We start from the raw sequence: 24486 nt of genomic DNA, 5'->3' as shown, positions 1-24486 counted from the left end.
AGCCTCCGAGCGCTCCGGGCCCGCCCTCCGCTCTGCCCGCTGGCCCTCGGGGGCCGTGGCCACCGTGCCTGGCTCCTCCGTGCCTCATGGCCCGGCCACGGCGTCCTTCCTGCCTGCTCTCGCCTGCCTCGGGGTGTGTGACACGCACGGGTGTCCCCCCACCAGGGAAGGGGCAATGCGCGTGGGAGGAGGGAGGAAAGGTGCGGGGGAAGGAAAGGCAGCCCGGGACAGGCAAGGAGGCAGGAAAGGAGGAATTTGTGTGGAACTGAACAAAGGAATGGCGTGAAGGAGCGCGGGTCCCCCCCTCCGGAGAGGCAGGGAGACCAGTGCTGAGCGGGTGGTGGCACAGTAATGCCTGCAGCACTCCGGGGGCTTCTCCGAGCAGAGAGGGTTACCCTGCGAGCCAAGGTAGGGAACGGGCTAGAGCAGAGGCGAGGGGGGTGGGGAAGGAGGGGGAAATCCCACCCCCCCAACCCCTCCCCGTGGCAGTGCCAGGATGGCTGTGCGCAGCTGACAACCCCCCATTTCTCCCCTTTCCCCTCCCGTCTTTGACGTGGCGCTGGGGCAAATTCCCGGCATAGAACTGTTGCTTTTTTTTGAAAGTTTGACCCTGGCTCGTTGCCGGCGTGGTCCTTTCCCCAACCCGCGCGCCGGCTGCCAGCGGGTTAATCATTGCCGGGGAGCGCACACACGTGTGTCCTGTGTGTGCTCTGCGTGTTTGCGTGTGTTGCTCCGTTGCTGTGTGAGTCATCCCCAGCCCGCCTGGGGCTCCGCCGCGCTCCCTGAGCGGAGCAGCAAATGGAGCTTGGATTGCAGCGCGGACAGGAGGAGCCGGGCGGCCGTGGCTCCGGAGGCGGCTCGGCTTGGCTGTGCCCTTGACCTTGGACCCCTCTGCTCGCAGGGAATGGTTGGGGGAGGTTGTGCTTTAGGGCGCTCCGGTTCTCGCCAGCGTCCCCAGCTTCGAGGTGCAGCTTTCCTTCCCAGCTTTCCTTGCCGCAGAGCCCAACTTCCCAAGGAGGAGCTCACACGGAGGAAGGTGGATCTCACCCCAGGACCCCCGCCCACCCCTCATTTCTAGGGTGCAAAAGGGTTGCTTTTCCACTCCCATTGTCATTTTATTCCCATTTCTCACACACAGGAGGGTTTGGCTCCAGAGCACAACGCAGGGAGGGGGATGAAGTCCAAGGAGGGGACATCCTCTCTCTGGTAGCACTGGGAGCGCCTGGAAGCATTTGGCAGATCTGGAAATCACGAGCTGCCCGAGTCTCGGCAGCGCTTCGAGGGAGACAGAGCACCCCACACCTGCTGGGAGGACTGGGAATCACCTCTGCTGGGAGCTGACCATACTGGAAGGGTGGTTGAGTGGGACTGGGGAGGACTGGGAGGCAGGAGAACAGGAAACAGGGCAGGGAATTGGGGTGGGAGCTCAACTGGTGCTCAGAATTTGGGGAGCTACAAACTGGCACAGCTGGCACTGAGGAGAGCTGGGAAATGGGGAATACCAGTGCTGAGAGAACTGGGCAAAACCAGTGCAGGGAAGTGGGTAGGTGGGTGGGGGCATTCTTTAGTGCCCCAGAGCCCTTTGTGTGGGATGCCTCAGGATTCAGGGGAACCCAGAGCAGGGTGTTTGGGGACTGTATTTGGTTCAGGGCCCTGTGCAGCCTGTGGCTCCTGCATTCAGGGTGTGCCAGGACCCCCCATGCCCTGCTGAGATGCTGCCAGCCCTGTCCTGTGGGACAGCAACGTCCTGGAGGTGCTCAGCCCAAGGGTCCTGGAGGTGCCTGGCTGCACCCCCTCACTGCAGCCCCCCTCAAGGTGCCCTTTTCCCTGGCACTCCCAGTCTGCAGTGCAGCCTCTGTCGGGGGAATCGCCCTAGAAAAGCGTGTGGAAAGGTGTTTCCCCGGACTGCGTCCCCACAGACGCCCTCCCAAGGCCCCTTTACCCAGGGATATTTTCCCAGCCTTTCCTAAGGAAGGGCTAGGACTGATGCGATTTGTCTCCACCCAGGTTTTGGATAACTCCACCCGCCGCCGCCTCTCAGCTCCTCCTCCCAGTGAACAGCCCAGCTGGGATATAAGCAAGTCACTCAGACACCGGGAGCTGCCGCGACAGCTGGGCGGGTGGCGTGGGACATCGCGCCGTGACCTGAGCCGTGCCCTTCGCCTCGACGCCGGACCCCATGGCGACGCCTTCGCAGAAGAGGAGCACCCGCAGCGGGGCTTCGGGGACCCCCTTGTCCCCCACACGCATCACCCGGCTGCAGGAGAAGGAGGACCTGCAGGAGCTCAATGACCGCTTGGCCGTGTACATCGACAAGGTGCGCTCGCTGGAGCTGGAGAACGCCGGCCTGCGGCTCCGCATCACCGAGTCCGAGGAGGTGGTGAGCCGCGAGGTCTCGGGCATCAAGGCTGCCTACGAGTCGGAGCTGGCGGATGCCCGCAAGACCTTGGATTCGGTGGCCAAGGAGAGAGCTCGGCTGCAGCTGGAGCTCAGTAAAGTGCGGGAGGAGCACAAGGAGCTGAAAGCCCGGTGAGTGCCCTGGGGATGGCGGGGACTGCAGCGGGACGGGTGCTGTCGTCATGCTTGGCAGGGAGCCGGGAGGGAAGAAGGAGCGACCTGGAGGAGGCAGGGAGAGAGAGGAAAAATCCGTGGCCTGGCCGGGGCTGGAGTGTCTGTGGTAGGGACCAAAAGAGGAGAGAAGCTCTCTCGTCATCCCTGCTCTCCTTCCAAGCGCCATCTTTGGCCGGGATGCCCTTGGAGAGGGGATTTGGGAGCAGAGCTGGGGACGCTTGGGGCAGGGGCTGAGCAGACATGCCCTGGGCCCCCGGCAGGGTCCGTGTTATGCGGGCCGCAAGCGCCGGGCTGGCGGCCCCTCTGCCTTCGTCATGCTGGAGCTATTCCTAAACACGCTCCGGCACAGCCCGGGAAGCGGTGCCAGCCAGCTGGCTCTGTCCTGCCTACGGATTTCGCCTGCTCGTCCTATTTTCCGTTGCTGTCTTTGGCACCGGTTAAAGAACCTGCCCCAGGTTTTGTTTGCCTTAACCCTCCCTGTGCCAAGCTGCTCCCACTCTGTGGGGTCCCTGGCTTTGGGGGAAGAAGTGTGCAGGTAGCCCTCGTGCCCCCCTCCCACCGGCTGTCACTGGGTGATGTGCTCCCACTGAGGCACGAATTCCTCCAGCCGCTTCCCATCGGCTTCGTTTCTTTCCCTCCCTGCCATCAGAAATGCCCCCCTCGTGGACCCCTCCCTGCTGCCACCGGGTACCTCTGCCCTCCTCAGGGCTCTGTCACCGGTTACCAGCGCAGGTCCCCTGAGGACGCGGGGCTCCCTGGCCAATGTCACTGCTGGCCAAGCAGGGGCTGGCACTGGGCTTCCCCCGGGCTCTGCCAGCCCGTGCAGCGTCGGGACGTGTCCCTGTGGCGCTCAGTTCCCCGAATGCCGCTCCAAGGAAGGAGCGAGCGGATCCCTTTCCGTCATCGGCTTTGGCTCGCAGCCGTGCTCGGGCTGGGCAGTGGCGGGACAGCCCCCTCTTATTCCATTTGATCTTTTGCCTCTTATTCTGGACTCCTCGTTTTGAGCCTGTACCAAATGAGGCTAAAATTAACTTCCTTAGCAGATGCCATAAATATTCTACCTGGGAGGGAGGGACTGTGCTGCCTGTTAGAGCCGAATCCGAAAGCGTGTGGGGTTATATTTAGCTTTCTATTTCCCGTACGCTGCTGCAGCTTCGTCCTCGGATAAGGCGGTTTGCTGCTCGCCAGATCCCTGCTCCCGGATCCCAAGGATCCGGATGCTGGGGAGAGGAGGAGCTGAGCTGTCTAAAGCCTTTTTTTCTCCCTTATGCAAACCCAGAACTATCTTGGCCACGATCTTTCGAGGGCTGGAAAAAATGCCCGGCCCGCAGCCGTGGCTGGAGGGGGAGCTGGCTGCGCTGTGGAGCCGGCCGTGTGGAAAACGGATGTGGAATTTTTCCCTGCGACGGGCTGCGCTCCGGGAGCTGCTGTGCTTGTTCCCGGGCGCTGACAAATCCCCTGAAAGAGTGCTGTGACTCGCGGGGGTTCCCAGAGAGCAGCCTGTGCTTGAGAGACGGGTTTCGGTGCGTTTTGGAGAGCAGCAGGGGCTCGGGGGGACAGGGGTGTTTCCGTGTTGAGTCATCTCTGAGTCACGGGCGCTGAGATGGAAGAGCCGAGATGCGGGGGAAGCCGCTGCTCTTCATTCCTGCCTCTGGTTTGTCTTCCTAGGGCGCGGTGTGAGGGCTGCTCTCCAACCCCTAAACCCTTGCAAGGAGGCTGCAGCTCATCTTGTGTCCCTGGGGACCTGCTCGATGTGCCAGGGCTGCTCAGAGAGCAGCGCAATCGGCTGCTGAGCTGCGATGCTGCTCCTTGGGCTCACTTTCACTGGGCTATCCCGAGTCTTTAGGGCATGAGGGAATGGGGCAACCACGAGCCCAGCCCTGCGGAGGGCTCAGAGCTGCTGGCGGGATCAGGAGGGCCCCGTTCTGACACTGCTCTGCTCCCTGCCACCCGCTTGGGCAGGGATGTGCCCGCTCTGCCGGCTCTCCCCGCCCACCCTGAGCCCTTGAGCCAGCCCTGGGGCCGCTTCACTGTCCTTGACACGGTGAGACTTTGGCTAATAAGTAACTGGCAGCCCTCTGCACCTCTCGCTGTGCCCGTCAGCCCCGGAGAAGCGCCGGGTATCTCCCGCAGGGCAGGCGCCCGGGGCCGCGTTATCAGCAGCCACAGCATCGCCGCTGCCTGATGCAGGGGTTGTCTCGCCAGCACAGAGGGAGGGTGGGGGGCCGGGATGCCAGGGCATGATGTGACACGGCCCCGGGTGCTGGGTGCTCTGTCTGGGGTGGGGAAAGAGCTGCTGGCTGGAGGGGGACAAGCTGTGAAAACAGGAGACCAGTCTAACCAGTACCGGTGCATGAGTGCAAGAGCTGCATGGGTGGAGGAGGGTCTGAGAAGAGCTGGGCTGCCTGCCCTCTGCTCCTGGTCAGCTGCTCTTCTCTTGGGAAAGTTTCCAGTGGGATTTTTCCCACTGCCTGTTTGGCTGCTTCCAGAGGTGATCCAGGAGGGGATTCCCAAAGTGCCCACCTGGCTCTTGGCACGGAGCCCTGTGCAGCCTGACACTGGTTGTGCCCTAGGACAAGGGACTCCTCTGGGCCATCCTGCCTGTCCTGGTGCCACATGTGTCCCCAGCTCTGGCTGTGCTGTAGCCACGCTTCAGGCGAGGCAGAGGGTGTGGGGAGGGTGCCTGGTGACTCAGGGGTGCTGGCAACAGCAGCATCATCTGTCCTCAGGCATAGGAGTAGCCTGAATTGCCCCTGTCCCTGGTGTCCTCAAGCTTCTGTCCCCTCTCCTTGGAGGACCTGGATTCCAGCATGGCACCTCCATGGAGGTTGGAGAGATGCTCTGTGCTTGGCCCTGCCCATTGTCCCCTCTCCTTAAGCTGGCTTCTGACTCACAGGGTGAACAGAGCCACAGCCCTTGCCTTGCTCCATGAGAGTTCATCCCATCCCACAAGTGGGAGACATCCCGCAGCGCAAGGGGACGCAGGGGTTGTAGAATACAGCCCTTGGGCACCTTCAGTCCCAGGAGAGACCCCTGAGGAATTCAGTGCGCACCCCATGGGCAAGGAGTGGCCATGTGGTGGCCACACAGTGACCAGCTCCCCTCTCCAAGGCAGGAACCAGCCCTCGTTAGTACCAGGCTGATGAGCAATGCCTTCCTGACTTGCAGCCCTTAACCTGATTAAGGCAGTGCCTTGGCAGCGCCTCTTCCTCCCGGGGCCCAGATCTCATCCCTGGCCCTAATGAGGACAAATCTCCTGTTTCCCAAACGTTGTTGTGGAGGGGGAAGCTCATCCAGGGGCAGAGCAAGGGAGGCAGCAGAGGGGTGCCGGGAGGTGAAGTCCACAAGCCTTCCCCAGCCCAAGGGGGTTTTGCCCCCATGCTTTGTTCAGCAGTGACCCTCCAGGCAGGAGCAGGTAAACGAAACCTGTTTAGTTGAAAAAAGGGAGGAAAAAGAATTAAGGCTCAGCGCTGCTGGTGGGGGGGAGGGGGGGCATGCACTTCCTTCAGCAGCAGTGAGCTTGTGCTGGAACATTTTGCGTGGGGTGAAACCTCAGGCTCCTGGGTTTCTCCCTGGAATCCCTGCCAGGGAGGGAATGCTTTGGCTGGGAGGAGGCTTTGCCCTTTCGGAGCAAACAAAGAGCAGCTTGTGCAGCTGGGGATACTTTGGGGGGAGTCACCAACACAGAGCTGGGCTGATCCAGACCTCCGTGGCCCTCTGGGACCCTCTTAAACACGCCAGCCACCCTGAATCTCCAGCCCTGTGGACACATTGGTTGTCTCCTGACATCTGCAGCTGGCAGCTCAGGGTGGCTGGGCACGCTGGCCCTCCTGGCACGCTGCAGGGCTGGAGGGTTCCGTGGCAAAACGTGTCTTCCAGGCAAAGGTTTTCATTAGCTGTTCCCAGTGGAGAGGAATTCTCGCCTGTGCAAACATCCAGCCCCTCTTTTTCCAAGAAAAATCGTGGCAGAGAAACGTGCTCCAGCACTTTTGGTTTGTGAGCTCGCTCCCACTGCTGTGTTTGCCAGTGTCTTCCAGCCCTGGCTCACCCCCTCACTTTTCCCAGGGCTGAGGGGAGTCAGAGGAAATCCTGTTGCCTTATATATATTTAGGATGATAGGATCCACTCTGGTAAATTACTTCATCTTTGGAGCTGGGGATTAAGGAGAAGAGATTGCAAAGAGAATCAGGGCTGAGTTTGGTGTGGGAAGGGATCCTGGCTCCCTGACAGCCCGTCCCAGCCTGCCCCAGTCTCACATGCTGCCACAAGTGTTTTCCAGCCTTGCACGTGTCACTTCACTTGTCTGAGTCCCATCAACACTCGAACTCTGGAGCCCAGAGAACAGGGAGTTCCCCTGTGTGGTGCTCAGGGATGCAGACAGAGAAGGTGACACAGCCAGGGTGAGACATGTGGGGTGGCTGCCAGCTCCATATTCTGCTGAATTCGTGCCCTTTGGGAGGGGTAGTTTCCTTTTGTGCTGCTGGCAACCAGGAAAGGAGGAAGTCACCAGAGTTCTCCCTCTGATCCTGGCCAAAATTAGAGCTGTCATGGAGGATTCCCCAGGAAGTGTCAGGGTGAGCTGGGAATCACCTCCCACTGTCCCACCACTGGCTGCATTACCTGTTTCGCCATCCTGCTCTTTGTGAGGTTGTTTGCTGAGCCTGTTCCTTTGTGACCAGCTCAGCACGTTCCCAAACAGCTGAGGCTGGTGCCATGTAAAACCTGTCTCTGCTGACAGCTGCCATCACACAGCATGGTGTCAGGGCTGGGTGCCCACCTGCCTCTGCTCCCTTCCCCTCCCTGCCCAGGGTTGAATATCCCCAGTGTGAAGCTGAACAACTGTGGGGGCTGGCATGGTCCCCCAGCCCTGCCTGGTGCAGTGGCAGCTGCAGCCCTGACTGCAGAGACATCTGTGTGACAGCCAGACACTCTGCTACCCAGGAGAAGCCAAATCCTTCCAGGGAATGGGCCAGCCACAGCTTCTCTGAGCAATGCCAGGGCCTCACCACCCTCACAGGGAAGAGTTTCCTTAATGCCTCATCTAAATCTGCCCTCTCACTTTAAAACCATTCTGCTTTGCCCAGTCACTCCACGTCCTTGATAAGAATATAATAAAATCCCCACATTTTTTCCTTGTTCCTGTACCTGAAGGATGTCACAGCACGTCCATGAGCCATGGCGTGATCCAGGGCTGTGGATGCTGGGCAAAGCCAAAGGGTGTGGAAGTTGGTTAATAAGGTGCATTGAACTCAGCCCACAGATACCACAAAACCCAGCTGGGGCTGGGACACCTCTGTTCCTGGCGAGGCTGAGTCAACATTTCACGTTCTCTGTCATAAACCAGTTACCTTTTTCCAGTGAAGGTGAAAGTGCCCTTGGCTTGGGGTGTCCCCCAAGCTGCAGCCAATGCTCTATTTCTGCCTTCCATGGTTAGTAGAGCTGGGAATTGCAGCGACAGCAGGGACAGAGTTCCCCAGCACACAGGGTGGGTGCTACCCTGCCTGTACTGTACCTTCCTTAATCACCTTGCAGGCGATGGGGCCGTGTCCCTGCAGAGAGGTGGCAGAGCCAGGGTAGAAACAAACATGGGCTCGCCTGAAGCTGTTGAATTTTTGTGTCGGGGCTGTGAGTGGCTCAGAAGCACCTCTGTAGGAGCAAGGTTCTGATAGCAGAGATCTCTCCACCCTCTTGCACCAAAGCCATTTCCTGCCACTTGCTCTGGCTGCTGCTTTGCACACACACGTCCTCCTGCCAATCCAGTCCAGTGCCACCATCCTGGTCAGGCAGAGCTTGGGGTCACCACGCTGCAGTGCTCAACTGGAGCCAAGAACTCTCAGTTTGTTGGGGTAATTTATTAACAATTTACGGACACAGTTTCTCCCTAAAAACCCCCTCTGAGTCACGTGAGCCCAAACAAACATCCAAGCTGCTGCTGTGGATGCGTAATGCGGGCTTCAAAAGGGGTGGGAGCCCAAAGGAAACCTGGCCCCGGTGGCCGTGGGCACTGAGGGGTGGCCAGTCGCCCCCCCTGAGCTCGCAGTCCCCCCTGGAAGAGCGTGGCTGTGGCGGGGCTCTGGATCAGCGCTGGCGGGGCCGGGAGATGAGTCAGGCTCAGCCGCGCGTCTCTGGGCTGGAGCAGGGCGCGGCTCCGCGGGGCCGTGTTTTGGGGGGGCCCCCCTCCCCGGTCCGGCAGTGCCGCTCTGCCCCTTCCTTCCTGGCACGATGGCAGATAGCCCGGCAGCAGCCGTGAGGTGCGAGATGCTCCCCCGCGGGACGCCGGGCTGCTCCGGGAGAAACTGCGGGGGGGTTTTCTAAGTTGAGCCTCCGTGTGGTGGGCTTTAGGGGGGGAAGGGGAGCACTGAGGCAGCCTCAGCCCTGGGCATCGTGCTTTGCTGTTTGGGTGGCTACCGGGCCCCACTTTCAGGGCAGAGATGCTGCTTTGTGCCATCCAGCCTCAGCTCTGCGGTTCCAGGGCAAAAAAAGGCACCGGACTGGGGCTTGCCTGGCGGTGAGGCTGGGCAGGAGGGATGCGGTGGGAAGTCTGGAGCATCTCACGGTGGCTCTGCTCACAGGCAGCTCTGTGCAAGCGGCAATTGGGGCTAAACTGTGCTTTCTAGGGATGTCACATCTGCAGTCCTCGCTCTGGGGAAGTGCTGATTTCCTGCCCACGTGCCAAGCAGGTCTGGGCTCCATCCCGGCGCAGCGCAGGCTGCCAGGGGAAGCGGGCAGAGGTGTGCTGGCAGCTCTGCACATGGCACGAGTGAAGCAAAACATAGGCAGTCACCTTGGTCGCTGCTCATCCCTGTGCTGAGCTGCGTTTTCCTGCTGGAATCCCATCCGTATCCATCCCCACAGCCACTCCAGCTGGAGCTGCCCGTGACTCAACACCGCAGCCTGCCCCAGCCCCGCTGCCACCCGCCACATGCAAACAGACCTTGTGGCAGTGTAAACACCTTGCCTGCCTTTATCTGCTGCTGGAGCCGGGATAGCAAACCCTTTTGTTCCCAGGACTATGTGTGGCATCTGGACCCAACAATCCCCTGCTTTGTTTCTTAAGCAAATGTTGCTGGCAAGGAGCTTTGTGTACCAAATTTATGAAAAATGGGGTGAGCTACTGCTGCTTCTGAAGAGAAAAAAGGGGGCCTTGAACTCATCCCCTGTTTTGCCTCTCTTGGCTCCTTTCTGCCTTGCCCCACCTTGCACAGGGCCCTGGTTTCCATTGTGGATCAGGATGCAGCAGGTACAGAGCGACCTCCTCATCCCTTCCCACCCCCCTTTGGGCTCAGGAGCTGCACGTGTGAGCAGAGGAGAGGGACTTGCAGCCACATCTGCACAGTGGCAGCATGTTTCCTTGCTCCTGGGGCTGGAACTGCATCCCTGCTCCACATCCTGGCTGCACTGCCAGTTCCTAGCTAAACAGGAGCTTAGGGCTGTTTTCCCCCAGTGCTCCTGGTCCCGAAGACATGACTAACACAAGTGACTCAGCTCCCTGTTTTTAACTTCCTTTGGAAGGCTCCCACCATGCCCAATCTCCCAGGGAAACACCGGGAATCTCTGCTTTGTCTTCATCCTTTGAAATGGTGGTTTAAAGGGCTCAGCGTTTCTCCTTCATCCGGACAAGGATGTGTTGAAGTGAACGGAATGTTCTGGGGCTTCCATGGAGGGGCAGCACTCAGAGCTGGAAGAAAACAGCAGAAAGTGGAAAAAAACCCAAACAAACAAACCACAACTTTCCCATTAAGTTTTAGCCCAATTATTCAAAAGCTGGCTTTTGTTGTGTTGGAGTAAGATAGTCAAGACTGGGCAAAACTCCTTCAATTCCAGGCCATCAAATGCCTTTTTGATAAGCCAATTCAAGATTTCATGGGAAGCTAGGAAAAGGCAGGCTGGCGTGTTTGGAATGGATGGGTTTGGGTTGTGCTGAGCCTGGGCTGTGAGTGGGGTTGACCACTGTTTGACCTTGGTGTTCTGAGAAGTTGAGATGTTCAGGTTTATAAAAAGATAGAATCACATAATAGTTTAGGTTGCAAAAGCCCTCCAAGATCATCGAGTTCCCCCAGCCCTGCCAAGGCCACCACTAAGCCATGTCCCCAAATGCCACATCTACCTGTCTGCTAAACCTCTCCAGGAAGGGGGAAACTCCACCACTGCCCTGGGCAGCCTGTTCAAGCATTGGTGACTTTTTTTTCAGTGGAAAATGCAGTTTTTTCAAGCAAGGAACTGGCCTTGCTCTGGAAATCCTGGGCTCAGCCCATCCCCTCAGGATCTGCACAGACACTGGCCAGGTTTTCCCAGTGCCATGTAATTCCCAAGCTGTTCAGGACCAGCTCTGGTAACAGACCTGGGACTGGGCCAGGTTTGCTAAATCAAGTTTCAGCTGGTAGCACTTTGCATGTCACCCCAGGCTGGAGGCTCCTTCCAGGTACCCCAGGGTTTGGTGGCAGACATTCCCCACAGGGAAATCCTGCCCTCATTTTGCTGGGCTCCCCGTGCTCCCAGCACTGGGGAGGGACTCCAGTGGCTGATCCTCCTTGCACTTTGCATCCTCTTTGCATCTGTCTCTGCATCTGGGGCTTGCTGCACCCTGGAAAAGCTTTTCCCAGGCAGCTGGGAAAAGGAGTTCCGTGGGTAACAGGGGGGTCCTACAGGCAGCAGATGGGGTCCCACAGGTGGCAGGGGGTCTCCCAGGCAGCCAGGCACTGGCAGGCACAGCTCTGGGGTGTTGTGATGCATCCTCCAAGCTGGGACACTTGTCCATGGAGGATAAGTCCTGCCCTTTGTCTGTGCAGACGCACAGATTGATGCCTGACACAAACCTCCCCCAGAAACACAACGTGGGCCGTGGAAAATCAAATCCTTCCCATTCCCTCATGACTCTCACATGGCAAAAGGGCAAAACCCCCTTTTCTAGCTCTGAAACCCTTCTGGTAAAGCCACCCACCCTCCAAAACCACGGACTGGCCTGTTACTAGGGGGGACTGAGCCCAAACAGCGGCGTCAGTTGGTGACTTGGGATTTCCATTCCGAGCTGCTGGTGGAGGCTGGGGTGAGTCACCAGCTGGCGTGACAGCCTGGACAGGCAGTGAGGACCCTGGGGCTGCCCGGCCAGCCCCGAGCTGCAACATTGTTAATTCTGAACAATTAATGCACTATCTGTTCTCAGAAATGTGCTTTGGGCTCTTAAGCAGCGCGTGGCTCTTGTGACGCTGCTGCAGCTGAAGTGTTTCTCCTGTGGCGAGAGGGGAGGCTGAAGGGTGACAGCTCTGGTGCATCCAGGAGGAGAAAAGCTTCTCAAACCTCCAGGGGGATGTGTGTGGTTATGATTCCTGGCGGTATCAGTATGGTCAGGTTCCATCACACTCCAGTGTGTGTGCACCCACAGCTCCCAGCAGTGCTCCTGGTGATGGGAGCTGTGGAGGGACAGCAACATCTTGGATTTGGGGAATCCCACACAGGGGGGGTCTGTTTGCCTCCTCCTAAAAGGCTTTTTCCTGGTTCCCAACGAAGCAGCAGTTTTGGTTCATTTTAAGGGTGCAAGGAGAGGCCAGATCCCAATTCCAGGAGGGGAAGCCCACCTCTTGGGAGATGCCAGTGAGCTGGTTTTGCCCCACTGGGGCCACGTGGAGCTGGACAAGCCCCTCAGCCCCATGGCTGAGCGTGTCATGAGTGTATCAGGAGCGTGTGGCAGGGCTAGAAGTGACCCTGGCACCAGCGAGGGTCTTTGGCACCACTGATGCCAGATGTGGAAGCTGTTTCCATGCATGTGCTGGCATCCCCAGCTGCCTCTGGTGCCCCACAGGATGCTGGCTCTGTGCAGACACTGTCCTTGCTATACATCATGCTGGCTATTTCCAGCTCCCCTGCTAGGAGACCAGCCCGTGTTTATCCTGGTGATTTGGCAGAGGTGCTGCGGCACAGATGAGTCAGAAGCTGGGAGAAGCTGCTTTGCCACATTCCCATTGCCCCACTGCAGAGGTTTTCCAGGTCCGCCTCTCCTCGTGCTGTTCCTGCTGCTTGTCCTGTGGGGCCCTGCTCCCTGGGGTGGGGGAACAATCCTTGATGGAGAAACAACCCCTGGGACTGGCGAAGCATCCCTGCAATGGGGTGCTGATCCCTGGGATGGGGGAGTGATCCCTGGTGATCCTGGGACAGATCCCTGGCACTGGAGGCAGCGCCGTGCACAGCAGCCTGCCCAAGGTGGAGCAAAGCAAAATTTCCTGGGTCCTCCCAGCAATTTGAGACTTCCATGGGCACACGTTCCACTCCTGCCTCGGGTTCCCAAGCTGTAAACATGTCAAAGCCTTTTCTGGGATAGCCAGGAGCTGTGGCCCCTGGCAGCCAGGTGGGACTGAGACCTGCAGTCTGGGGGGATTTACCTGCCCAAGGTGGAGCAAGGCAAAATTTCCTGGGTCCTCCCAGCAATCCGAGACTTCCATGGGCACACGTTCCACTCCTGCCTCGGGTTCCCAAGCTGTAAAAGTGTCAAAGCCTTTTCTGGGATAGCCAGGAGCTGTGGCCCCTGGCAGCCAGGTGGGACTGCAGGAGACCTGCAGTCTGGGGGGATTTGCAGACATCCATAAAGTTTTATGGATGGGGCAGGAGCTGGCGAATTCCCTGAGTTGGCACCTTTTCCAGGGTGGGGCAGCTGCAATTTGGAGGCAGGGAAGGAGGGGGAACGCCTGCACCTCTACGAGCTCCATCCCACTCATTGGTCCTCGTCCAGTGCTGCCCATGCTTCAGGAACACTTGTGGGGATTAATAGTGGAGAGGGAAACCAAAGAGTGGTTCCTAAAAATGCATTGAGTGGGCTCTGGCATCTCGGGGAGGGTTGGCATCTTTCCAGCAGCCTGGTGGGCTCATTCCTGGAGCTGCTCCAACAAGCTCTGACGACTCTGTCCTGTCTTGACTTTTCCAGAGAGGGAGTGCCCAGACCTGCCAGGTTTCCTGGCTGGGATTTTGGGGCAGAGGGGGGGGGAGCAGTAGCAGATGCTGCTCTGCAGGGCTGTCCCTGAGCCCTCTCTGAATCCATCGTGTCGACTTCGCAGCCTCGCGTCTGTCTGTGCTGAGCACAGCCAGAGCAGATCCAACTTTCCATTAACATTTGAATTTTCTGGCAGCTCAGCTGCAATTTTCAATCTTTTTTTTTTTTTCCTTCTTCCTGCTTTTAAAAGCTAAAAATAAAACGTCTTGAGGCCCCTTTTCCCTCCATCTTTTCTCCTGAGACATTTGTTTCTTGAGGATTTGATGCCTGTATTGTTTTTTCTCCTCTTGGATTGTTTTCACCCGTGGCTCTCTCAGCACAGGGGATCAAATCCTGTGGGATTTGGGGGCACCCAGCCCTCCAGAATGAGTCTCTGCTTCCCTTTTCACTGGGGAATTTGGGATCTTGTAGGCTCTAGCAGGCAGGATGGGCCAGTGAAACCTTCTGGGGAGGAGGAGGAAGGTCTGTCTGTCCTCCTCTCCAGGGAAGTGGGAGTGACACAGCTGCCATGGAAATTTTTATTTTTAGCCCAGCGCCAGCTGGAGCCTGTGAGGCTTCTCGGGAATAAAAGCAGGACCTGAGGGCAGGAGAAGGGAGAACACAAACCTTGTCTGGGCTGGAGCAGGGATCAACAGGGCCAGTGTGAAGCAGTGGGGTCCCCAAGGCCAGAGAGGACTCACCTGTGAGCTGATACCTTATCCAGACACTGCTGCCACATCCAGGGTCAGGAAGGAACATGGGGGAAATGCTCAGGCCCCAGGGAGCTGAATTCTGCCAACTGCTGGCCCCCCCAGAAGAGAACACAGGAGAGGATTTGTCTCACCCCTCTCCCCCTGGCAGAACTACTCCCAGCTCAGTCCCGTGGCTGGTGGGCTCCAAGCTTCTGGCTCTCCTCCTCACAGTGGAATCCAGAGCTGAGCACAGGAGGCTTCTAAGGAAAAGGGATTTGTCCTTGAGTCTTTTGGGATTTACTAAGGGGCTCTCCAGGTGTTGATGCCCAGAACCCTGGATACTTCTGGTCCCTGGAGAGGGCGGATCTGCTGCAGACACAAGTGTAACCCTCAGCGTTTTTCCTTCCATTTCTCACTGGTCAGTGGAACTGCTGTCCCTTGAAAGAGTCATCCCAACGAGCCAGTGTCCTCCAGCTGTACCCAAAGCTCCACAGCCCACACGGAGCAGCAGCAAACCCCAGGGATGAGGAGGACTCACATGGCACCTCACTCGGTCAGGAAGGACAGGGCTGCACCCCGCCGGCAGTGCTGGGGTGGCCACGCTGGCCACGGGGCTGAGCCAGGGCCAGATGGGAAAACTCAGCGAGCCTTGGAGCCTGGGACCCGCTCCCAGTTGGCATTCTTGTCCTGTGAGTCACTGGCATGAAAGGAGTGGGTTGAACAGGAAGGACCCAGCGCAGAGCTCCAGCAGCAGCTCTCGGGCAAGTGAGACTGTGATTCCCCAGGAAAAGGGGACCAGCAGCATTTCTTGCTCAGTTATTCCGCTGTGGGCTAAATTCCAAATTCTCTAGACTGCTCAAATGCTATTTAGACATAAAAGAGGCTATTTTATGGAATTTATGGACTATGAAATCATACTCTGTGCATATCATTGAGACCCTCTTACCTGAGAGCCCCAAACATTAAAATATGAAAATCTGATCATGAATTCTAGAATTCATTACAGATCCAACATGTTACACCGAGCCCTTTACACCACAATAAAGAGTGTTCTGGGCTGGGAAAGGAGCTTTCAGAAACTGAAAGAAAGGCAGAAGACAGATCTTTGCTCACTTCCAAGAAAAAGTCTGCAAGCTGCTCCTGGATTCCCAGAGGCTCTTGGGCTCTGCTTTTTCCTGACAGCAGCACTTTAAGTGATTCTGAATTTTGTTACTGTACGTGTAGGAATTGTTGTTTCTGTTTTTTTTTTTTTTTTTAACTGTCCTTAAGTGGAATTCCTGCTCTTTTAACATGGAATATCCCGGGATTTGAAGGGAGGTTTGCACTTAAAAACAGTAGCCTGGGATTTTGAAACCTTTCCTTGAAATCTCCAAAAGAACAGAATAACTTCTCCATGCTGGTCTGGTCAGGAAACAAAAAAAAAAACAAATGCGGGGAAATCTGCTGCTGGCCAATCCAGGAGCTTCCAATTCCCGCATCTGCGAGTCTGGGAACGCCGTCCCTGCCGCTCCTGGGTCCCGTTCCGGCTGCTCGGGGATGGGCTGGCTGCCGCAGCCGCTCCCTGGGTTTGTCACCGCGATGGCTCGGCTCGGGCGTGCCCTCCTGGCCCCGGGCTCGCCTCGCTGCCGGCTCTGCTCGCCCGCGGCGAGGGGCTCCGAGGGGCTCCCAGCCGCTCCTCGGGGCCGTTCCACCCCCGCCAGTCCCACACCCCGTTTTGGGGGAAGTGGGGTGACAATGACAATCCCAACCGCGGGCTTGGCGGCTGCTGGGGGGGGGGGCCGTTGGGTCTTTTCTTTTTATAGGACCTACCAAAATAGCTTCAGGCTGTGTTTTGGTGGTGCAGTCAGATCGGATTCCCCGGGTCACACGGTGGGTCTGTGAGGAGCGGCTTTGACCTGCTGGCAGAGGGCTGGAAAAGAAGAGAGGGGGGGCCAGGATGGTGGGTGGTGATGCCAGAGGTCGGACTGGGGGGGGCTGAGGCGCCACAGCTCTGCATCCACCGAGCCCCAGCTGAGCTCAGGGCGAGGCACAGCCACAGCAGTGCAGTCCCCAGCCCCTGCTGCTCCCTGGCCACTCCAGGAGAGGCACGGAACTCTTGGCGCTGGCAGGGTGCCACAGACTCCTCTGCCTGGCCACCTCACGTGGGCAACACTGGCTGTGGGGCAGCTTGGGCTCCTCCCCAGCTGCTGCTCCACCATCCAGCCCCACGTCGCTCGATGCCGTGCCGTGCTGAGCCACGCTGGCACGTCTGACTGTCCCATGCATGGTGGCCTCTGCCACCCCTCGTGGTGCAGATCGCTGCCGTGCCCCACCAGCCGTGCCCCAGCCTGCTCTCTGGCCATGCCGTGCAGATTGCACGCGGCTGCTGCACCCTGAGACTCCTCCTGGATGAGACAGCCCAGCTGGGTGTGCTGCTGGGTGCCTGGGGTGTGCTGGTCCCCTTGGTGGGTGGTTGTTAGGGACAGGGGTGCAGCCCTTTGGGGGGAGATCAGAGTGACGCTCTTTGTGCTCGGGGTACAGCACACAGGCTTTTCTGAGAGCAGCCCTGAGGAGAAGAACTTGGAGGTTTTGGTGGCCCAAAAACTTGGAGGTTTTGGTGGATGAGAAGCTTGACAAGACCTCAGAGTCCCTTTCAGTACTTAGAGGGACTAGAAAATTTTGAGAGGGACTTCAGACAAGGGTCTGGAGTGACAGGACAAGGGGGAATGTCTTCCCCCTGCCAGAGGGCAGGGTTAGATGGGATATTGGGAAGAAATTCTTCTCTGTGAGGGTGGTGAGGCCCTGGCACAAGTTGCCCAGAGAAGCTGTGACTGCCCCTGGATCCCTGGAGGTGTTCCAGGCCAGGCTGGACAGAGCTTGGAGCAACCTGGTCTAGTGGAAGATGTCCCTGCCCATGGCAGGGTGTGGAACTAGATGAGCTTTAAGGTCCCTTTGAACCAAAACAATTCCATAATTTCCTGATGACTATTCCTGCTGTGCCACTCACCTGTGCCACCCTTTTGCCCTGCAGGAATGCCAAGAAGGAAGGGGACCTGCTGACTGCCCAGGCACGCCTTAAGGATGTGGAGGCTCTGCTTAATTCCAAGGAGGCTGCTCTCTCCACGGCCCTGGGTGAGAAGAGGAATCTGGAAAATGAAGTGCGGGACCTGAGGGGACAGGTGGCCAAGGTGAGCAGTGGCAGCTCTGTCTCCCAGACTGACCCAGGGATCCCTTTGGACCCCCCTGCCTGGGGCTGCCTGGTCCAGGGGCTGTGGATGCAGGTGGGTGGTGGGTCCCCAGCCATGCCAGGTGCAGTGCCCAGAGCCCACTGTGATGGTCCTTCTCCGTTCCCTGCCAGCTGGAAAGTGCCTTGGGCGAAGCCAAGAAGCAGCTGCAGGATGAGATGCTGCGCCGCGTGGACGCTGAGAACCGGCTGCAGACCCTGAAGGAAGAGCTTGAATTCCAGAAGAACATCTACAGCGAGGTGAGCTGTGAACGTGCTGCCGTGGGGCTGGCATCACCCCCACTAGGTGTGGTGTGTCCCCTCCCTGAGGTGACACAGTGTCCCCTGCTGTCCCCAGGAGCTGCGGGAGACCAAGCGGCGCCACGAAACCCGGCTGGTGGAGATCGACAACGGGCGGCAGAGGGAGTTTGAGAGCAAGCTCTCTGAGGCCCTGCAGGAGCTGCGGAGCCAGCACGAAGCCCAGATCAGGCTGTACAAGGAGGAACTGGAGAAAACCTACGGGGCGAAGGTGAGCAGCTTCCCCACGGCGCTCTCCTCTCCCTTCAGCCCCAAAGAGCACGGGTGGGCTGCGGGTGCTGAGATGCTGATGCCCCTCGTCCTGTCCCCCAGCTGGAGAATGCCAAGCAGTCAGCTGAGAGGAACAGCAACATGGTGGGTGCTGCCCACGAGGAGCTGCAGCAGACCCGTATCCGCATTGACAACCTCTCCTCAGAAGTCAGCCAGCTGCAGAAGCAGGTGAGTTGAGACCAAAGGGTGCCCTGGGGATGGTCCCGGGTGGAGTGGCCCACCCCTCACCTGCCCTCCCCACAGCTGGCTGCCAAGGAGGCGAAGCTGCACGATCTGGAGGATATTCTGGCCAGGGAACGCGAGACCAACCGGCGCCTGCTGTCCGACAAGGAGCGGGAGATGGCCGAGATGCGGGCGCGCATGCAGCAGCAGCTGGATGAGTACCAGGAGCTGCTGGACATCAAGCTGGCTCTGGATATGGAGATCAACGCCTACCGCAAGCTGCTGGAGGGCGAGGAGGAGCGGTGAGCACAGGGTGCTGTGCCCAGCTCTGGGCTGAGCGGGTCCCAACCCTTGTGTCCTCACTGGCTTCATCTCCTCTTCTCCCCCTGCCAGGCTGAGGCTGTCCCCCAGCCCTTCATCCCACAAAGGTGCATCCCGAAGCCACCTGTCCACCCCAGGCTCCTCCAAGAAGCGGAAGCTGGAGGACAGTGAGAGCCGGACCAGCTTCTCCCACCACGCCCGGACCAGCGGCCGCGTTGGCGTGGAGGAGGTGGACTTGGAGGGCAAGTTCGTCCGTCTCAGGAACAAGTCCAACGAGGTGAGTTTGCCTTTGGAGAGTCCCTGGGGTGAGGTTGAGCCCTGCTTCACCCTACGGGCAGGAGGTGAATGGGACAAGTTGGAGAGGAAGCAGGGTTCTGAGGGTCGCTGCTCTCTCACAGGACCAGGCGATGGGCAACTGGCAGATCAAGAGGCAAAATGGGGACGAGCCCCCCATTACCTACCGCTTCCCCCCAAAGTTCACCCTGAAGGCTGGCCAGGTGGTCACGGTGAGTCCCTGCCTGGTGGAGGATCCAGGCAAGATCCCAAACCCTGCCAGGCCACTCACGTGGTTGGTGTTGTAGCTTTTTGTGGTGATAGACCCCCATCCCCGGGCTGTGGAGTCTGCAGACCAGAGAAGTCACTTTTCTCCTGCTTTTTTTTTTTTTTTTTCCCCTAGATCTGGGCCTCGGGAGCTGGAGCAACCCACAGCCCCCCCAGTAATTTGGTGTGGAAAACCCAGAGCAGCTGGGGCTCCGGGGACAGCCTGCGCACCGCCCTCATCAACTCCAACGGGGAGGTGAGAGCTGAAGGCAGCTCTGGCACGGGGAGGAGGGGGGTGGCTGGCACTGAACCCCCCAACTCACCCCCTGTCCCCTGCAGGAGGTGGCCATGCGGAAACTGGTCCGCACTGTGATCATCAATGATGATGAGGATGAGGACGACGATGAAATGAGCATCCACCACCGCCACCACCATGTGAGTAGAGCGCTGTTCTGGTTTGAAAGCAAAGCCAGTGAGAGACTCCAAGTCAGAAATACAATTTATTGGGAAAAGGGAAAGCAAAAGACAAAAATACACACAATGATACAAAAGGAAGACCACTGGCAAAGTCAGAATACAACCTGACACCCCTTTGGCCAGCGTGCTGGTAGCAGTCCAAATTGGAGTGGCAGATGTGGTTGCTGTGTCTTCTTGGAAGCCTGTGGAAAGGCTGCCTCTCTGTCTAGAAATCCCTGGATTTATCCAGGTGGGAATGCCTAGCTTCTCCCCCTGGGCGGAGCATCTCACAATGGGCTGATGTTATTTTGAGTCACAAGGTGTGTTCTTAATCACCTGTTAAACAGAACTGGCTCCTGGAGAGTGTTATCTCTGAGATTGATGGGCCCATTAACAGGAGATAAGGAAAACTGTCCAGATGCAACTGCTACTGGGATGGTGATAGGAAACATCTTGGTGCTCAGTCTTGGACAAGCGCTGGGGATGCCGAGGGGTCCGAGGACCCTTCAGGCAGGGTGGGAGGGAGCTCAGCATCAGACAAGATCAGGCGTACAGGAGAAGGCAGTGGGGAAGCTGCTGTGGAAAACAACAGCGTGAGAGAAGCCAACAGACCTCTGGCATCTGGAGGAGATGGCTGCTCACTAAAAAAGCTCTGAAGACCTTACTGGAAGTTGTCTGCAACCCTGAGGAACCCTGACGTGCCATGAAAAGGGCCAGAAGAGTCAGAGGGAGGCTGAGCATTGCTTGGAGGATAGGATGGTGGGAAGTTGATGGATGACACTTCTTGTCAGCAGCTGCTCTGTCCTCTCTGCTTCGTGAGGGTGCTGGAACAAATCCAGAGGTGGCTTTGTCCTTCCTCTCAGCGCATCTTTCCCCACACGGAGCTGAAATATGCACCAGGAGGAGCAGCAGGCAGTGGGCAGAGAGCAGGCAGCATGCCAGGAGCAGAGCTGCAGCCACTTCTCCCAGAGAAGCATCCCTGGCTGCAGCCCAGGCTGCAGAGAGATGCCATCGTAGCCAAGCCGTGCCTCAGCGAGGGTGGAAGTTCTTCTGGATGTCACTTCCAGAGCTCTGCAGGAGCAAAATGGGGCATCCATCATCCACTGCCCTTTGAGTTCTCTGGATCTGAAGAGATTGTGCTGAGATTGATATCAGCACGTTGAGCTGGTAGATTGTCCTCCTCTACTCTGCCTTTGTGAGACCCACCTGCAGTGCATGGTCCAGTTCTTGGGCCCCCAGCACAAGAAGGACCCAGAATTGCTGGAGCAAGTCCAGAAGTAGCCATGAGGATGCTCTGAGGTTTGGAGTCTCTGCTCTGGAGCAGGCTGGAGGAGCTGGGAGCAGCCTGGAGAAAAGAAGACTTCAGGGAGATCTTAGAACTCCTTCCAAGGCCTAAAGGGACTCCAAGACAGCTGGAGAGGAACTTTGGACAAGGGCATGGAGTGACAGGACACGAGAGAATGGCTTCCCACTGACAGTTAGAGGGCAGAGTTAGATGGGATACTGGAAGGAAATTGTTCCCTGTGAGGGAGGTGAGACCCTGGCACGGGTTACCCAGGAAAGCTGTGGCTGCCCCATCCCCATCCTAGAAGTGTTCAAGGCCAGGTTGGACAGGGCTTAGAGCAACCTGGTTTAGTGGAAGATGTCCTGCCCATGGCAGGAAGCTGGAATGAGATGAGCTTTCAAGTCCATTCCAACCCAAACCGTTCCACGATTGTGTGATTCTCTTCTATATTGACTATCCCTGGGTGGAGGAGCCAAGCTCCTGCAGCCACTGCTGCCCATTCCTCTGGAGGCTGAATCCTTTCCAAGAGCAACCTTCCCATTGGAAAGCTGCCAGCTCACAAAGTGGTGAGGAAGAGGATGTTTTCAGGAGCACAGTTCAGGTGTCTCCCATGTGCAAGGGTGCAAGCTCAGGGCAGCAGGGCAGGTCACCCCCTGGCAGCGTGCTGGCCCCAGTCATTTGGGATTAGAAACACAAGAATAAGGGTTCTATTTTATTAGTTTTAAACCACGTGATGGAGAGGACAGGTGAGTCAGACTCTCTTCAAGGCCTAATGTGAAGAGCTCTCCTGGGTCACACCGCTGCTGCCACCACCCTCGGGGCAGGGGATGCTCTGGCAGGGGCTTGAGGCCGTTTTGTCTGTCCCCCACAACGTGTAGGGCTGCAGTGGCTCCGGGGACCCCGGCGAATACAACCTGCGCTCCCGCACCGTGGTCTGTGGCACGTGTGGCCAGCCGGCCGACAAGTCGGGCACGCAGAACGCCGGCATCAACACCATGTCCTCGGGCTCGTCCACCTCCAGCGTGACCGTCACCCGCAGCTACCGCAGCATGGGCGACTCTGGCATCGGCCTGGGGGACAGCCTGGTGTCCAGGAACTACCTCCTGGGGAACTCCAGCCCCCGCAGGCAGGTCAGTGAATTCCCAGGGTGTCCAGTCCCTGGCGCTGTCCTTTCCCTGCAATGCTGCAGGGGTCCTGTCCCCTCCCACCTCTCCTTCTCCCTGCTCTTCCTCTTCCTCGCACGAGCCTCTTTGTAAGGGGTGAGGGGTTCTGAGAGGGATTGGAAAGGGATGTGGCCCTAGCAGCTTCCCACCCCATTCTGTCTTACACTCAGCCCCCTTGGCACCCCAGAGCATTCCCCATCCTCCACATCACTCGTTCCACCGCAGCTAAGTGTTCATGCTGGTAATGTGAATATTTCAGCACTTGGAATATATGTTTTATATCTATAGATTAGATTAATATACAGTATATTCTACATTGATACTCTTAGTCGATATTATAATCCTCATATATCACCTCATATATATATTATATAATGTATTATGTATCATATATAATATATAATATATATATATATATATAATATATAATATATATATATATATATTATATATTATATATATATATTATATATTATATAATATATATATATATATATATATATATATATAATATATAATATATATATATAATATATATATATATATATATATATTATATATTATATATTATATATTATATATTGTATATTGTATATTGTATATTGTATATTGTATATTGTATATTGTATATATAATGTATATATATAATTATATAATGTCTTATATAATAGATAGATAGATAGATAGATAGATAGATAGATAGATAGATAGATATTATATAATAATTCTCAAATTTTGGAACTATGAACATCCCAGCTTGGGAGGATTTATTTATCACACCCCAAGGGCCAGGATGGAGGAGAGCCTGGGGGCACTGTGGGCATCCAAAGGATCCCACTGGACACTTTGCAGTCAGAGCAAATGGATGGTGACACTGGGGTCTTCTTAACTCTCTTCTTTTTCTTTCTCCCTCCCAGGCTCAGGCTGTGCAGAACTGCAGCATCATGTAATTCCATGGCGCATTCCTGTGGTTCCTGCCCGTCTCCAGCTAGGTTTGTTTTTTTTTTTTCCCAAAGCAACAGAATTTTTTTTTCCCTTAAAAAAAAACAAGATATCAAAAACCAAGGGTTTTTTTTTTTTTTTTTTTTTTTTTTTTGTTGTTTTCTATAGCAGGAATTTTATATATATATATATATATTAAAAGTGCTAAAAGATGCTTTGATTTTTTTTTTTGTAAAGAAAAAAAATCTATTTCTATATAAAAAAAACCAAACCAAAAATAGCTTTTCAGCTTCAAATATTTTTTAGAACTTCAGCCAAAGACAGCAAAGAACTGTGTTTACAGAGCAGCCCTGCAGAAGGAGCTTGTAGTTGAAATGCTCCTTAGATTGTACCTTTTTTGCCAAAGCTTTTTACATAGGACAGGGAGAAGCGCAGCCATACCCACTGGAACTGCGTGCCACAGGGGCTGCTCTCCTGTCTCAAGTGGAGCACAGTGCCTTTACAACCCTTTTTCTTGGGATCTGAAGCCAAAATTCCCCTTTTTCTGTCTTTTTTTTTTTTGTTTTTTTGGATGGTGATTCCTGGCGGTGCTGGCGCGGGGGCTCCTGGCAGCTCGCGGGCGATGCCCACGTCTCTCTGTGGCCATTGCCCCCCTCCCCAGCCCCCTGCCCGCTGCACTCCCGTGCTCTGTGTACTGTATTCCCCATATTCCCCATCCCAGGCACCTCTTGCCCTTTTCCTTAATCAGCCGAGTTGTGCCTTAGCTGAGGTGGGGGCCGGGCTGGGAGCCCCACTGGACCCCAGCTGAGTGGAGATGGAGTAGGGGAGGTGAAGACACCGGAGCTGCGTTTTGGGACCAGATGGATTTGACAGCTGGGGGGGGGGGGTGATGGACCTCGGTTCCACAAGCTCAGCCCCAGTGGGGCCCCCCAGGCCCCCTCTTGGAGAGCCACTGCATCCAGAGGGGTTCACCCCACTTTTCCTCAGTTATTTGGGCTCGTCTCTGGTGGCCAGAGCTGTTTCAGGGATTAAGAGAAAGTTGCTCGGTCCTGGTCAGAGTTGGTTTGCCAGGAAAGCACCTAGGGAGGCTTTTTGTTCGAGTGAGGTGGATTTTGGGGTCTGATAGGTGCAGCTTCCCCCTTGGCAAGGGTCCATCCAGCCACTGGCAGATCTCTTGCCTTTTTGCCTTGATTGGGAAACGCCTGCAGCCCCGCCTGACCTCAGGTGCAGCAGAGGGGTGGGGCTGGAGAAGGTGCCAGGACAAGCCCCCCACTCCAGTGGGTTTTGGGGAGGTCGTGTATGTATCTATGCTTGCAAAGCTTCTGTATTACTGCCTGTATTTTCCTTCCAGAGTCAAAATACAGCTGAACCCTTCCCATGCTGTGTGCTGTCATCATTGCTGTCCAGGGGAATTTGGGGGTGCTGTGCTGCCCCCCAACAGCAAAGGGACCCCCAGGGATCTCTTCCCACCCCACAGCCAGGGCTGGGGCTCAGCACCCACTGTGGATGGGGGGAAAGCGGGGTGGCCCCCTACACCCTGGCTCACCCGAGGGTGGGTTGCTAAGAACTGGGCCAGCTGGGCAAGGAGCCCCCCCAGAGAGGGA

The 24486-nt window shown here is 56.7% G+C and overlaps 1 protein-coding gene across 1 annotated transcript; it reads left to right on the top strand.

The window, feature by feature from the left end:
- Positions 1 to 960: 960 nt before the first annotated feature.
- On the top strand, positions 961 to 24263 carry LMNA (lamin A/C). The gene is made up of 14 exons (XM_053966938.1): positions 961 to 1036; positions 1139 to 1354; positions 2008 to 2529; positions 17234 to 17390; positions 17561 to 17686; positions 17784 to 17954; positions 18056 to 18181; positions 18257 to 18477; positions 18569 to 18773; positions 18895 to 19002; positions 19173 to 19292; positions 19376 to 19471; positions 21656 to 21907; positions 22858 to 24263. Exons 3-14 carry the CDS (start codon positions 2180 to 2182, stop codon positions 22888 to 22890), a joined length of 1965 nt encoding a protein of 654 aa, XP_053822913.1. The 5' UTR covers positions 961 to 1036; positions 1139 to 1354; positions 2008 to 2179; the 3' UTR covers positions 22891 to 24263.
- Positions 24264 to 24486: the final 223 nt, after the last annotated feature.

This window comes from Vidua chalybeata, chromosome 29, assembly GCF_026979565.1.
Source record: "Vidua chalybeata isolate OUT-0048 chromosome 29, bVidCha1 merged haplotype, whole genome shotgun sequence".
Lineage (NCBI taxonomy): Eukaryota > Metazoa > Chordata > Aves > Passeriformes > Viduidae > Vidua > Vidua chalybeata.
This window is presented reverse-complemented; position numbering and strand designations above follow the sequence as displayed.